The sequence below is a fragment of the Podarcis bocagei genome, assembly GCF_964188305.1.
Source record: "Podarcis bocagei genome assembly, chromosome: 11".
NCBI classification, from domain to species: domain Eukaryota; kingdom Metazoa; phylum Chordata; class Lepidosauria; order Squamata; family Lacertidae; genus Podarcis; species Podarcis bocagei.
Genome location: NC_138136.1, coordinates 33599200 through 33615853, shown reverse-complemented (window position 1 = coordinate 33615853; position 16654 = coordinate 33599200). Strand labels below are relative to the sequence as shown.

The following is a 16654-nucleotide window of genomic DNA, read 5'->3' as shown; positions in this document are numbered from 1 at the left end:
AAAAGGTTTTTTTAAGGGGGCTCAGATTTATTAGATTTTTTTTATAAAAAAAGATTTCCCAGGTATATTGGGCCTTCTTCACTCAAAGCATCTGTGTCACACCATCAGGCCTAGATGATGAAACATAGCAGGATGTATACACAGATAAGGGCACAATACATACCCCTTGATAGTGTGGAAAGTATTCTGCAATTCTGGTAGTTTACAGCAGGAGAGCGGTGATTAGTAGTACTAGGAATCATCTGTCTGGTAGCGGCCTAAGATATTTGTTAACGTGTCAACTTTTCTTGCTTTAACAGGATTTTAAAATTTTGCAGGCATCCTAAAACATGTTTTGAAAGATTTTCAAACTTTTACATTTTCTTTTATTAGGTTGTGTTTATACCAAATTCTGCTCCAATATCATTCGTTTCATCCGTACACAGCTTGTTGGATTGTCTTCTTATACCTTAAAAAAACCCCACAACTTCAGAACATATTTTAAGGAGTCATTTAATAAAATGACATGTAAGATACTAAAGAGTTGATGGCTAAATTAATTTTATTTTGGCAAGTATTGAAAAATATGTCATCTGTTTATTTTCATGAAAGAATGAGTGATGTGCCAGTTCTGAGAACAAGAGCTAGTCTGCCAATTTTCCAGTATAAACTTTTTTTTAAAGTGTTTAATCAGTTATAAACTTAACTGTAACTGAATAGACTGTGTTTCATAGTGGGTTTTGTTGCTGTTGTTGAATTTATGCAGCATCTTCATTGTACTTCTCCATTAAGAATAGAGATCCTTGTTCTTAGGAGTGAAACAGAAAACTAAACAGGAGGGCAAAGAAAAGGGCAATGCCAGTAACAGTTAAGGCTTATCAACAGGGCTATAGTCTACAGATATCAGAGAACTATAACTCCCATCATCCTTGAGTATTGGTGAAGTTGGCTAGGACTAATAGCAGTCCAGCAACCTATGGGAGCAGCACCAGTTTGCCACTCCAACTTACAGAGGAAAGTTATTATTCTATACATACTAGAAGCAGGTAGTTTTTCAGGGTTTTTGTGTTAATATCTGAAATGCAATTATCACTTTAACAAAATAGCCACTGACATGTATCTCCTGGAGGTGCAAGAAAACTGAGATAGATTGTATGTTGTCATCTTTTTCTTACCAAGTGTTGTGTACTAGCGAAGGGAAGGAGGGTCATAGTCAGCTTGCTATATGGTACCCCAAACAACTGAGTATAGCTCAGTGTTGTCTTCTTTCCACATGCAAGTTGACCATGTTCGTTACAGTCTCATTAATTTTGATACGGATAAATACTCATTTTACAGATATGGTGCATAGGCAATATGAGATCAATGCACTAAGCACTGTTGGATACAGAACGGGATTTGGATCCAATATCACTTTTGCTTGAACCTGGGGAATAAAGATGGGAAAAGAAGGATGGCCACTGTTTCATAAGCACCTCACAGGAAGACCCTGATGAGATCATTTTGTTACAATAAGTATTGAAAAATAACCAGGTTGCATTTCCCTAGTCCTTGAAAGGTTATCACATAATAAATCTGTTAGTCTTTAAGGTGCCACAAGACTCATTGTTTTTGCTGCAACAGACTAACATGGAATGATGGTACCTTAAAGTTCTGGTCACATGTAGATAACAACAAATGACTTCTATTGCTGAACAAAAGCTCCATCACAGAGTAGTTGGCAATTTGTCATTGTATAAATTTGAATTACAAGTCGGGGGGGGGGCACAAAGAGAGAGAGAGAGAGAGAGAGAGAGAGGAGAGAGAGAAGCTGTTTCTATGGCAGCTTCTGATATATTTGCCTTCACTTGATTATCCAGTAGCATTTCAAGTGATGTCTTGCTAGTCTCACTTTTCTAGGTGCAACAATCACAGCAGGGAAATGCGTCTCTATTTTATTAAATCTAATAAAGTGTAGAACAGAAATAGCCAACATGGTACCACATTAGCTCCTTCTTGATAGAGGATAATGTTAAATACTGAGGAGAGACTGTATCTCAGTGCAGAGCACATGTTTTGCATGTACAAGGTCTTAAGTTTGCAACTCCAGTTACAATAAGCTCAGGAGGAGAGCTTCAAAAGTCATCAACCTGAGACCCTGGAGAGTTGCCAGTCAGAATAGGTAATCCTGGGCTAGTTGTAGTCTAAATCAGTATAGGGCAGCTTCATATTTTCAACATGTCTTATCTGAAAAGCAGGATTCTCAAAACAATTTCCTTAGGAATGTGTGTTCCATATATAGTGGCCTTAAATTGAAGAACTCTATTCTGTGTCTTTATACTGCGCTTAGCTTTTCTCCAAAATAAGTATTATAAATATTGTTCAATGTGCACAACATTGTTCCATATGGAAGGAATATGTTATCGCCTCTGGCTGAGACTGTGGCTGCCTTGTTTCTTGAAAACTTAAACAGTTCCTTTCTTTCAAACCTCAGTATTTGATTCAGAGAACATATACAAGGGCAAGGTAGTGAGTCAACAGAGGACTGTTGCCAGAAGCTCTTGATTCGAAGAAGAGCAAAAATGTGCTACCAAGCTAATTTGTAATTAAAAAATAAGTTTATGGAGAAAATAAAATAAAGTTTCCCAATTTGCACTTCATTTCCCATTGCAGAAGGATTTGGACTTGGTAGTTGTTTATTATTATTATTATTATTATTATTATTATTATTATTATTATTATTATTATTATTATTATTATTATTATTATTATTATTGTAATGGCTGAAATAGTGAGAGTTCCAGTTTCTTTTCAAAAACAAGCTTCCAAATGATTGAGTGCCGTATTGCGAGGCTAGGCTCTGGTTAAAAAATGAAGCATTCTCCCCTAGTAACAGCAGGGCAGCCTGACTAATGGGAATTGAACATTTCCTTTCCTGTCATGATCCGAACAGAGAGAGGCCTTATTAAGGGTGTCTACTTCCTTTTTTTTTTTAAGGGATTGTTTAGAAATCTTTATTATTTAAGCAATGTATAGGCAAACATGGCCCTTGTTGGGGTTGCTGTTTACCCATCTACTTTAGCAGTCACTGTGAACTCAGCATTATTGTACTGACTTTGTCTCATCACTATCTTGGAGCATTACTTGGAGCATAAGTATTACTATTTGAAATCCCTACGCTAAATCAAAATTCCATTGCTTTTTAGACCCCAGCTGAGTGGCGTACCTTAAGCAAACATGTATCAAATTGTATATATGGGTTCTAGAATGATGTGTTGGTGCGGGTTTGAGGGAATATCTGCAGGGGGATGTTTTGGTGGTCAGGCGCATCTAGTCTTTATAGCCAAGCCTTTCCCTACCTGGGCCCTCCAGATGTTGGACCTAAATTCTTAGCAACCCTAGTCAACAGGACCAATGATAAGGACCAAAACATCTGAAGGGCACCAGATTGGCTATGGCTGCTGTAGTCCATGAATTAGTTCATTTCAACCTTCACTAGTCCAATGTCTATCTGGATGGCAGAATACTGGACACAAACCTGTGTATTTTAATTGCATGTCAATCATCCACTTCTCAGAGTTTTCAGGAAGTAAAGTTTATTATTATTTCCTCCTCTTAGTCTGAAGAATGGCTGAAGTCTCAGGTGGTATTGAAAAAAAATGTTCAGTTACAAACGTTTTCCGCTGCCCTTGATAAAAGTCTTGACATCCCTCTATGAATGATTTTCATCAAAGCTATATCATGCAAACTGGATGTGACAGAGGATGTTTTGGACAACAATCCCTTTCCACTATAGGAGAAATGGAGAGCCCATAAAGGCTATGATGGATGCTCCAAGGCAGTTTAATGTAGCACTAGAGAAAATAGAAGCCATTACTACTGGAGGAGCTCCAGTTATGACAGGGAAAATAAATGGTGCTGTTACAGGAAATGTACCAACAACAAAATACCTGCTGTTTGGGGGAAGGGAAGTAAAACACACAGTACCAGCTATCCAGAACTAATTACCTTGCTGTAATGCCCAAAAGTGACATTCGTTGTTAATTGAAATTTGACATGGATAATATTTCACATATTATTTTAGGCATTATCTCACTGTGTGCTTAAAGTTATATAACACAGGCTGAAAGTTTTGTTTTGTCAGTGCTAGAACTTAGGCATGGTTTGCTTTCTCTTGGGATGAAAAGAGAGTATTTCATATTTTTTTTCTCATTGAGATCTAGTAGAAATGACATTTTATTTGGTCAATGATAAAAGAAGCATAAGGGACTTGAAACCAGAAAGATTTGTCTTTATTGAATGCTGCTGTTGCACATGCTGGAAAAAGAAGCTTGCCCCATAATGTAATGGCTTTTGGGGCCATCAAACTCCTAGTGTAGGACTGCATTCCTATTTTCAGATTGCAAAACAAAAAGCTTTTTAAAAATATCACAGCTGCTATCTTCCTGTTTTCGCTCTGAATTGCTCTACAGCAGAAGATAAAACTAATTATCATTAGGTTCAATGTGTCATTAAGCATTTCCTGGCTTTCCTTCATAATAAGATCTTTTGAAAAAGAGAGTCAAGCAGAATCTTCTGTCTGACAATCCATGATACAGAAAATGGTGGGAAATCAATTTGCCTGGTAGGTTGGTGGAGGGGAAATTCTAGTAGACCCTTTGTTTCATGTCTATGATTCTGTCACATTCTTTGCAGGGAAATAATGCTTTAAGTTTCAGAAAAGTATTTTCACTTTTTGATGCTTTGTTCCTGTCCAGAAGACGCTTTTGCTCCTGTAAATGTCAGGTTGCCTCCTGCAAAATTCCAACACACATTAATCAGGAAATGTCTACTGCAGTAGCAGTTTCACCCACAAAAGATTAATTTATAACTAAACTAAGTTGATTTTTCATTTAAATAGGTTTGTGCTTGCAAAACTCAGTGTGATTCATGTTTCTTTTCATCACTGATATATAAGCCTGACATCTGGAAACTAAATGCTACTTCGCCTTTGTGGAGAGGATTTCCAGACACGAAAATTAAGGAAACTTCATATAGTAGAAAGTTTTTCAACATATGTATTTTGGCCTTCTTACTTTGTTTATACAGTCCTCTTTCTATGTCTCTATACTATTTTCTATATCTCAATCCCAGTTGGTGGCTTGGACAAAGAAAGGCGAAGCAGTAGCTTTGGAAACTGCTCTAGGAACTACACGAGCAGCGAGTTTTCCATTATCAATTCCCCAAGCTGCTAACTCTTTCGATAACCTTCATTGCATTGGCAACTATCCACAACTTGCTTTAGTGTGCCTCCATTTCATTGGTTTAACCTTGGATGTACATCAGACTTTTTAACAACTCACAAACAAAAGGACATGGTTGAGCTTATCATATAAAAGTCTTAGCACAAAAGTTTGAAAAATATAGCTTCCTTCCAAACTACTTGAGTGTTGAGTGTAAACTAAAGTAGCAACTTTGGGGGATTGATATAGTCAGTCAAAAGTGAAAATCTGCATTTTTTTTTTGTTTCAGAATAGTCTTGATTCAAAGGCAATCATGTTTACATGTACCAAAGGGAGGGTAGGCTTGCTGCTGAATGAGGTAAATTATCTGTATGATGTGTCTGATGTGTGCTCCAGAGTGCACAATAGGGATCACTCAGCCTATAAAGAGAAGACTTACCTGGATCTGAAATATATTTCATTTATGAATCATTTCCTGTGAAACATCCCAAAGTGATTCAACAATTTTAACAGTAAAAATGTATCTAAAAGCAATTTCAAGCCTAATACAGAGACTGGGGAAAGAATCTCCACTTAAAAGTGTTGTTGGAAAAAGAAGTTATTTAATAGGTGCCGGAAATATAATAGAGGTACCAGCTCTTTGATACATAACAGGAGAGAGTTTCAAAAAGCAGGTATTTCCATACTAGAGGTCTGATTCCTACATTTGTATGGGCTCTCTTGCAGAGTGCAGTGATCATTTGATTATATAAGTAGTTAAGTGATCTTCTAGGTAGTGTGGTGTAATTATTAGAGTGCCAGACTAGGATCTGGGAAACCAGGGCTCAAATCTCCACTTGGCCATGAATCTCACTGGGTGGCAGTGAGCCACTAACTCAACTCTCAGGTTGTTGTGAGGATAAAATGGGAAGGAAGAGAACTATGTATGGCACCTTGAGCTCCTTGGGGGAAAGGGGGGCTATAAATGTGATACATAATTAAATAACTAGATATTTAAACTGGGTCTCAAACTGTATAGGCCTTTGTACACCAGTACCAACACCTTATACTTAGCCTGGTAGCTAATTGGTTGCTAGTGCAATTCTTTTAGTGGTGGCGTAACATGGTGGCAGTATTCTGCCCTAGTGAGCGGTCGAACTGCTGCATTTTGCACTAGCTGCAGCTTCCAAGCCAACCTCAGGGGCAGCCCCACATAGAGTGCATTGCAACAATCCAATCTGGAGGTTGCCAATTCATGGTGTTGCAGTCCAAAAATGGCCATAACTAGTTTTTTGAAAAATAAAAATCAGCCAGAGCTCATAAAAGGCACTCAGGTCACCTGGGCATGTCACTTTACAGAAATTAATTGAACCTACTCCTTCAGGGGCAATTGACAGTAATTGACCCCAAGACTTTGAACCTACTCCTTCAGGAGTGATTTACAATAATTGACAATAATTGATAAAATCGCAAGGTAAGTATGTGTGTATGTGTGTGAATGAGGAGGAGAGGGAAACAACTTGAAGAAGAGTTGATGTGTTCATATTCACAGCACAACAAGACATGGGCAAGACATAACTGGAATGTGTGCATAAGTAGGGACGCAGTGTTATTATTTAATACCGTTGATGTCATGCACACTATCCAATAGATTTCTGTGACTTTTGTTCCATCCTTTTCTAGACAGCATTCCATATTCCAGCGACCCTGCTAGTTCAGGAGAAAATCTTATTTTCCCAGTAACAATATATTTAGTTTGAACTGTGGGAAAATGCAATATCCTTGACACAGAAAATGGTGTATAATAGCAGGATGACCTTCATTATATCAGAGCCATTATCTGATGAAACAAGATAAAGACACTATGCTGGGTACAGATACTCAAGATGTAGGTCAAAGAAAATGTTTGGGGAAAGGTTGTCAGTTCATTGTTTTAGTGCAACAGTGTTCTGACTGTTGGTAGCATAGAATTAGATTAACAACAGCATGTTAAAACAACAACAACAAAGTATCTAAATATACATACTGTAAAACTAAGGAGATTATATTATTTTTTGTTGTGTGAATAGTCTTAATGTTACATTTTTGTGAAAATTCAGCATGTGAAATTGCTTTTGTGTCTAGATGGAAAATCAGGAATTCTAACAAAAATCTGAACGTGCATGTTATTGGTTAAGCTGATCATGGTGTTTGTGTGTGTAATTAATATTCAGTATCTTCAGCAAAACATTGCTAACAAAGTAGTGTGTATTGTATGTCAGTAAGCATCCTATATTGGGGGAAAGAACCCATCACATCAGTGATGGAGTTCCAACTTTACAGAGTGTAGGAGGGCAAGTACCTGCCTCAGTAGCTTATAACCTGCAATTCAGTAGAGCTGGAAGGGGCAGGAAGTGTATGCAAGTTGAGTTAACTGTAAGGAATGGGAACAAGGTGGTTGTGCCAAAGGCATTATAGAAATTATCTGCAAAGCTGTTAGCTGCCTAGGACAAAGGTGCTTCTCTTTGTGGCATCCCATCAGTAATGCTAATGAAGCCAGTGAGACCACAATATTTGTGTCTCTCTGATATTAGAGCATATTAGCCAGTGTCCTCGAGAGAAGAGACAAGCAGAGAGGAAAGATGAGAGAGGCGAGATCTAGAAGCACATGGGAAGTATAAATAGATTATATAGGGGAACTGGAAAGCCACCAGGAGAGAGAATTGATGGCACCATGGCTTCTCAGGCTGACTTTCTAGTTTGAAGATAGGATAGCTACCTGCTAGCTGTGTTATAATTTGTGTTTGTTAATTTTTTGTCATTGGTAAAACTCTTGTTGCCAGTTCCAGGACATAGTCTTTTTCAGAAATCTGTCTTTGCTAGAAGTATTTTCATATATTTCAGATTCAGTCTAACAGCTGAGTGAAATAATATATTTTCATTCAGATTGGCATTTACTTCATAATACAGAATGGCATCAGTTCACTAGCATGGATAGCAGATGGTAGCATACTTGCATGAATTGGTAGTTTGGGCTGTCTTCAGGATTAAAATAAAAGGAGCCCCAACAATTTTTAGTGTTCTTCTACATAAATTTTGTTGAATTAATAAATTTTGTGAATTTCCATTGACAAAAGGCTCTTTGATCCAGTGGAGATTTATGTGAGTGAAAAGGGGGGTGGAGTATTTTCCACAGACCCTCCCTTTTTCCTACAGTCTTCCCCACACTACTTCCCAAATTGTTCTCAATACTCTGGAGCAGATTTGTTTGGGGCAGGACAGAGATACAAAGGAAAGGGGAAATTAGCAACAAAGTCCATTTTAGTATTTCGGGTCTAAACATGGGATTACATGTTTGCAGAATTCCAGTTTCTGGCTGGCAAGTCAGTCTTGAATGTTGGCACTTGCTGCATTTTGTTTCATTGTGTAATCAGACATGGAAATCAGTCCTGGGTCTACAAAAGTGTAGCTGGTAAATTGAGATCTGTAGCAGTGCAGATGTAGGCTGTGCTTTAATGTGAAAGAACATTCATTGGTTTCAATGTACTGTACATGTAAGTTGGTGAATAGAGAAAGCATTAGTATTCAATCTTACAGATGGCCAGATAATTTGTTTTCCAGCCTTCCTTAACCGGGTGGCTGTGCTGGCTGGGTCTGATGGGAGTTGTAGTCCCAAACACCCATATGGCATGGGTTGGAGTGCTGGGAGGCTGGTCTAGACTGTAGTCGTATTTGACATTCTTGGTATTTGTTTGGAATGTATTTTTTAGGCTTGAAGTATGCTAGGCTCCAGTTTAAAATCATTACATTTGATGTGTGTGTGTGGAGGGTGCGGGTCACTGCGGAGCATAAAGGTAGCCTCAAAATGTCTTCCTAGGGAATATTGTTGTACTGCAGGAATGCATTAAAAAATAACTCTTGTTGTGAACCAAATGCAATTTCTTGAAATCCAACAGTGACTAATATTCTTAGACAACTCTCATACTGCTGTAGAAGAGTTCAGTGGATCCAGCGTGGAACAGACCAAATTACGGAAATAAACACGGAATTTGTGGTACCTCTATAATTCCCTCTCCATACCTTCAAGAGAATAAGTTCTTTAAGGATTACATGTTTTTATTTATCCAGCAATTCTAATCCCTTATTTAATCCCTTTAATTTGTGTTTTCCCCAATAGCTTATTTTCTCTTGTATAGTCTTTATAAAGTGATACTCTAACATGAGCTGGTGTTCTTAAATATCTTCAGGGTGTTCTCAAAGTGTACTCATCTTACTATTTTTAATATATACTATCTATTTAATCATCTGGCCTAATATCCAGATGATTCACTACTGTGATTGCACATAGTTATAATTCGTTGGCACACTGAATCCCTGAAGCCTAAGGCTGCTTTCTGCATGTACATACTAGACTTGGGAACTGCTAAAATATTAACAAATGGCAGAAAACCTGCATACCCAGAGAACCCAGTAGAGGTCTTAGATAGCTTGATACTGTGTAAATTCATGTTTAGTAATAAATTAATAAAGTTTATGATGCTTCTTTAAAAATGTTTATATCATTCATAGCTTTGTATAATTGGTATCTCTCTTCCTGTGTCAATATGCTAAACTGTGTTGGAATATAGCTTGATTATATAAATTTAGTTTTAACATAGGTCACTTTGATCACTGTTCAAAGTCTAATGAGGATACTCAAAGGACTGTCTCCTTCCATACATTCCTGTCTGCTCAGTGAGATCAACTGGTGAGATACATCCAAAGTGCCATTGGCAAGAACGTGTAAAAGTGCCTTCTCTGTTATTGTGGAACTCTTTGCCCTGGAAGATCTAGCTTACCATCATCACTATGATGCTATTCCAGTGCTGTTTGAAGATGTTTTTGTTTCAGCAGACTTTCAACCTGGCTGGAGTCTGATTATGCCTGGATTTCTCACTTTTGGTGCTTTTATCTACTGGACCTTTGTGTTCTAACTTGTTTGTGTTTTGTTGTTAAGTTTAAAATGTTTATTTTTTTAAAAAAAAGAATGTTAATTGCCTTGGGTGTTTCATTTATTAATATTTCTGTAGAGAAGTGAATATGACACATAAATAGTGTAATCTATCAGAAAGAATATTGGTCTTGGATTTAGAAGTCCTAGTCTAAAGTCTTAGATTTAGATTTATTGGTGTTTGGCAAGTTGCTATCGCTTAACCTTCCATTCCTCATCTGTAAAATGAGAACCTTAAGAACTTAACATTACAAATGCAATAATGATTGTAAACTACTTTGGATACTGAAAGTGCTATATAAATAATATAAGCATGGCTGATCTTTTTCAGGAGCATCCATTGCTTGGACAGCCTTTCTTTGTTCTTCATCCTTGCCGGACAAATGAATTTATGTCTGCGGTGTTATCCAGTTCGTATAAACAAAGCAGGCAAGTAGTATCAGTGTGAGGTTTATTAGGTTCTCATATTCACCCTAAATAACCAAGTAAAAGTGTACTGTTGTAGCCAGACAAACTCAGGTTAGAAATAAGGCACAATTCTTTAAACTTGTTCTTTATCTTATACTGTAATAAACCTGGGGGTGTTGCTGATAGTCCTTGGACATTTTAGGAGGTGTTTCTCAAATTTCATGTTCATAATATTTACTTGGTCTTCTTTCTTATTAATGTGTGGACTAGGCTCCTCTGGAATTTCTATGATTAAAAGACTTGAGTGGAAAATATAATCTGCAGGGGCTTCTTATGGCCTCTGGCTACTCATATATGACCCAGGGAATTCTGAGAATTTGTTTTCATTTCTTCTTCTTCAAAAGAATTGTTTGACTGTATGGTTTCAAAGATAAATGTGTGATGGGAGACAAGATTACAAGCAAGGTCTGATCTTCTAGCTTCCATGATTTGGAACTCGAGATACCATTTCCCTAATTACTTCAGTGATTTAGAGGGACTCTGCTTAGAATATGCTAATATTTTGCAATGCTGTACCCACTGAACCCAACCTTGCAGGTCTTCAGAAGATTGTGTAAAATGTTCTTGTTTAAACAGGCTTTATGCTAGACCTAGCATCAGAGCTTTAGTAGATTTGATTTGGGAGTAGGTTTTTTAGATCTGTTGAGATGTTTCATTGACAGTTCATTGTGTTGTTCTTTGTTTCATTTCTTTGGTTGCAGCTTTTATTATGTATAGATATGCTTTGTTTATAAGGAAAATCATTTTTTCTGGATTTTTACGACCTTAAAGTTGGCGGTTTCAGATTATTGTTACACAAAACTTGGAATGTCAGAACTTCCGTTTAGGGCATTTTGGGATTTCCCCCTCCTCCATAGTAATGATGTGTGCAATGTTGTATCAATTTTATAAAAATTGGTAGCCATTTAAAATTATATCCAAGCTTTTAAAGACAGCTGGAGTGTTAAAAAAGCTTTCTTTTTGCTTTGTAGGAATACAAACTATATTATTTCATGGCTGAGTATCGTAGGCCCAATGGTGGGTCTCAATCTGCCTCTGAGTTATGCAAAAGCCAATTCTGAGCAGACTACAAGTGCTGACTAAAGAGGTAAAAAAATCTTACTTAAAATTTCATATTTAAAAGCCATGTTACTCTTTTCCAATTTGTTAAATATTCTTCCGGATCTGATTATCAATGCTTAAAATATAACACTGTTTTTGTTTGTTAATATCTTCATCATCACCTTAAACCTTAAACTTGTGCATCCTTTTTATTTCTGAAGTTAGCAATTGCAGATTATTATAGTACAAGTACTTCACATCTACCAGCTAAGATGTCTGTGATGGTGATTGGCATTCTGGCTTAGGATACTTCATCTCCCCCCCCCCCCCATGCATATTTTATCACCATTTTTTTTAAAAAAATATATTTTTCTTCTTCTGTAACTTTTGTTGTACACCACCCTGATACTTTGTACAAGAGTGACCACACACACACACACACACACACACACACACACACACATGTAAAACATATGGGGAACATGTGGTTATCCAGAAATTGCAGGTCTTCAGCCGCTATCCTTTGTGGTCATTTGCCATGTTGGCTGGGGCTAATGAGGGTTAGAAACCAATGCTACTTTTCATGTAAAAATGGTGCCCAGAGTGTCATTTGCTTTTCCTTTGGTTGTATGACTTGTGCAATAGGTTCTGTAGACATTCCTCAACTGTAAAACGCATTAAATATACAGTGGTACCTTGAGTTAAGAACTTAATTTGTTCTGGAGGTCCATTCTTAACCTGAAACTGTTCTTAACCTGAGGTACCACTTTAGCTAATGGGGCCTCCCGCTTCTGTTCTCATCCTGAAGCAAAGTTCTTAACCTGAGGTACTATTTCTGGGTTAGCGGAGTCTGTAACCTGAAGCATCTGTAACCTGAAGCGTCTGTAACCCGAGGGACCACTGTATATTGAAGGGCCTTCTCTTTAGTTGTGCTGCTTCTGTGGAATCCCATCCCCCTGTAACAACAACTGGCATTTTGGGCATTTGATTATGTGGGGTGGGGCTTACTTGCCTCCCCTAATATTTTATTCAAGTTGGCACCCCTGCTACTTATACCCGAGCACTTTTTATCTGCAGTGAAGCAGTATACTGAAACACTGCCAATAACCATTTTAGTAGCTGAAGGAGAGGTCACCAAAAAAATCATTTAAAAAAAATCAAAATCAGGAGTGACTTAATTTAAGCAAGTCTAGTGCATGCTGATATATCCATCCTGTTCCAGTTCCCAACCTTTGATTCTGCTTTTCATTATTTCTGTTTCAGATTCTGAACAGGAGCATGGGTATTGGCGAAGCATAAAGATGTCCCACCAGTCCTGTAGCTCAGCTCAGACAGGAAACTGAGGATAACATCAACATCACCACAAGAAGCCTAAGCAGAGGCTATGGTTCATTAACATCCATGTGTTAATTATAACCAAGTCTTAGGAAGCAATTCTAATTGCAACAAGTATGATACATGGTCTTGGCAGGAAAGAAATGTCTGTTCTCTTTTCCCAAACCTGATACAGTAACTGTTTTGGGGTAACTTATTTCTGAAGTAATTCACAAAGTATATCCACAAAAAGACAACATTGGTGATTGTCAAAGGAATTTAAAGTTTCTACCTACCTTAGCTTCTGTTGCTTTCAGTTGCTTCTATGAAAAGGAATAATTTTGTAGGAAATGGTTCCCGTGCTGCTGTTTTGCCTTGGCTTAGACCCATTAGCGACATTTATAAGTTACCAATACACAGATTGCGTCACACATTACAGAAAACACTTTCCTTGAAGAATCAGCATGAAACTGCTGCTGCACTCTTCGTGTGTTAGGATCAGACATGGTGTTTATAGGCTTCATACACATGAACATCTAGAACTGGCTGTGAGTTCTCACGTAGTCTGTACACACAGTCATATACACGTAGCAATGCACACATTTGACTTGGGACCAAACTGGGTATGATGTGGCAGTCACAATTGTTGTTTATGTGTCTTCCCTGAGGAAGGGTGTGTAATTTTTTACTTCAGAGGTGCTGTGCAGTATGAGCACTTCCTTTTTATTACCTTTTCACAGTCACCTAAACACTTTAGCCCTCAGATTTGTTCCAATACCAGAAGTGAGCCAGGCTGTTGGGACGGGACTGGGGGGTGGATTGGCATGAGGACAGTTTCACCTTTGTACCTCTCTGATACTACAATTAAACTTCACCACCGGCCTGTCATTATATGTGAAACAGGAAACATGGCTGCTGGCTTCCCACCTAGTTTGTTTCATGTTATTTCTACAGTGAAGCATTTTCCATGTAGGAAAAATGTAATGTTAAACGTTGACCCTAAATTAAGCTGTCTTGGCTTTAAAATGGCCCTCAATGTTTTGCGTCACTTCCCCCCTGCCTTCTCTTTGTGCTGCCTTTCTCCTCAGAGTAGGCTTCGTAAAAAGTACAGCTGCATTGAGAACCTGTTTAATACCAAGTAGCTTCAATTAGGACTCTGCTAAATGCCCAATAATAGTCTTCATGTTACATATGTTTATCTGGCTTATCCATTCAAGAGGTTAATTAACAGTTAATATATGAAATCAATTAGCAAAAAACGTCCAGATATTAATTTCACTTCCATTTAAATCAGTCACTGCTCTATTGATGTCAGTCACGTTGCTGAGATGCATCATAGCAGAGATATACCTCTTAGTTTCCCTCCCACTGTCCTGGACAGACTACACACAATGTGTATTTGTTACTGCATTGAGTGGGTGTTATTTAAAAGAATAAGGAATATAAAGATGACTAAAAATTCCAGTGTTGCATTGTTGAAGTTAAAAGTAAAGACTCCAAAGTTCACTAACTGGTAATATATGGCAGCAGCTTTCTTCATAATATTAAAAAAATGGTTTAGCTTCCACTTAAGGTAGTTTAGTGGGTTTTATGTTAACTTCGGCTTGTACTGGTCTTTGGTTCATGAATAAAGACTACACCTTACGTTACCTAGGTAAGTCTCCACTATTATTAAGTGGATTCCACATGAGTAATTATAACCACCACAGTGAGAAGTGTTACTCTGGCCCAGTTTGCATGTGACTTTAAACCATAAACTTCAATTTATTGTCAATGAACAGGAAGTTTGTGTGTGCTGTTTAAACGTTTGTGCTTCACTCCTCTCCTGCTCCTGATGCCAGGAAACAAGCCACAGACTGGCATGTGAACCAGAGGCGTAGCGTGGGGGGTGCTGTGGGGGCCATGGCCCCAAGCACAATTTTGAGAGGGGGCGCAAACAGGTGCCCCCACAGCAGGCTCCTTCAACAGAGCCTGGCTCTGTGCCAGAAGGAGCTGCGCCTTGACTGCGATGCTTGTGCCTGGTGCAGATCTGCTCCCTGGGTCAGGTCTGACCTGGTGGCAGAGAGCAGGAGGATAGTGGGCAGCAACTTCCCTACCACTCTCCTACCCTGAACTGTGGTGCAAGGGAGGGTGCCCTCTGTGCCTTGCCCCCCCTCATGGGTGTGCCCACCCCGGACTGCACTGACCAATGTGAACCCAGGCTTCTGGTCTGTTTCAACCAAACAAACCACCAGTAGAAGCCAGGGTTTGGTCTTGGCTACCTGCTTGTGGTGTGTTTGGGGAAGAACAACTGCTCCGTGCAAGAATAGTAGGAGCTGTGTTTCCCAACCTGGCTCCCTCCAGATGTTGTGAACTCAAGTGACTCTTGGACATTTTGACTCGGCCTGATGGGAGTTGGAGTCCCAGACATCCAGAGGGCACCAAATTGAGGAGGGCTATATTAGATGATATGAACATGAGCAGCTGACTTAAACCAGTTCAGATAAATGGTTGATGAAGCTAGGGATACTGCATCTGAACTTTGCCTTAGTCCATGTAGCCCAGCATAGTATACTCTTAGTGGTAGTGACTTTCCATGGTATCAGAAAAAGAGGAGTCTTCTCATGGCGCCTGTTAAAACAACAATTTTAAAAAAATAAAATAAAATGGAGAAGCTGGGACCTTCTGCATGCAAAGCATATGTTCCAGCATTAACTGTTGATGTCTCAACCAAAGAGAACAGGATTGCAAGCTACGCAATGAAGTGTTTTGTACAGTTCCTTCCTCTCACATCTAAAAGCAAAATAAATTACACAAAGCAAGCAAATAAACGATTTGTATTATTTGTGGGAGTAACACAATTTGGTTTCATGCAAATTTTGGATTTGTTTTTTGTTTTAGTCTAGAGTATGCACAGCCTTCTATTTTGCCAATATTTTTCTCTTTTAAAGGAGTGCTATTTCTCAAGAAAATGATACAGTTTTATATGTTCCATTTATGAGGGCAAGATGTTTGGCACAGTTCCACTACCCTTCTCCTGGTTCAATAGAGTTCAGACAGTCACCTGGGATTTTCCTTAAGTATGAGGAATTTAACCAGTGGCCTAATGCCAGTGTTTTCAGATTAAGAAGTTCTAGTTTGCTTATAGCCATCAGTGAAAATGTAGAACTTCTGCTTACATATTTTAGGATTACTATTTAATTCTTTTTCCATTCTGATGCAAAAGGATCTAGCTTGTCAGACTATCTTAACAATAAGTCAGCCGTTCAATGGTGTATCTTCATCACTGGCAACAACCAACAAAACCCATTTTCGGAACTTTATACTAGTGATTCAAGCCATTTGAGTGCCTTTTTATTCATGTTAGGTCACAATTCAACTAGTCAGTCATGGCTGCGAAGCAAGAATTGAGACAGAGAAAACATTTCTTCTATGGCTTCTTCATTTTCCTCCCTCCCAGAGAAGTTTCTTTAGCAAAGCTAATTTGTATCTCTTTTCAAGATTTTATCTTTTAACACAAAACTAAAAAAGGGGAAAAAAGAAAAGAGAAATGTCACGGACTGGAAGGAAACATAAGGATGCTATTCCATGCTGTGCAAACATTTCCCCCTGTTTCGTTCATTACTGCAGACACCCAGGTTGCCTTGCTGAAAGCATGGCATTTTGCCTTTGAAACCACATTGCCTTTTGCAGTGCATATGGCAAATGGGTAGCTGCACAGAGG

The 16654-nt window shown here is 38.4% G+C and overlaps 1 protein-coding gene across 4 annotated transcripts in view; it reads left to right on the top strand.

The window, feature by feature from the left end:
• ATG10 (autophagy related 10) overlaps positions 1 to 15761 on the top strand; it is a 94642-nt gene extending 78881 nt beyond the window's left edge. For 3 of the 4 annotated variants that reach the window (XM_081213475.1, XM_081213472.1, XM_081213474.1), the window contains exons 6-9: positions 5470 to 5538; positions 10460 to 10557; positions 11568 to 11683; positions 12901 to 15761. In XM_081213475.1, the coding sequence (XP_081069601.1) occupies positions 5470 to 5538; positions 10460 to 10557; positions 11568 to 11679 (279 nt within the window). In that variant the 3' untranslated portion in view covers positions 11680 to 11683; positions 12901 to 15761. The remainder of the gene's footprint in view (positions 1 to 5469; positions 5539 to 10459; positions 10558 to 11567; positions 11684 to 12900) is intronic. The other variant, XM_081213473.1, reaches the window with a different exon arrangement.
• Positions 15762 to 16654: the final 893 nt, after the last annotated feature.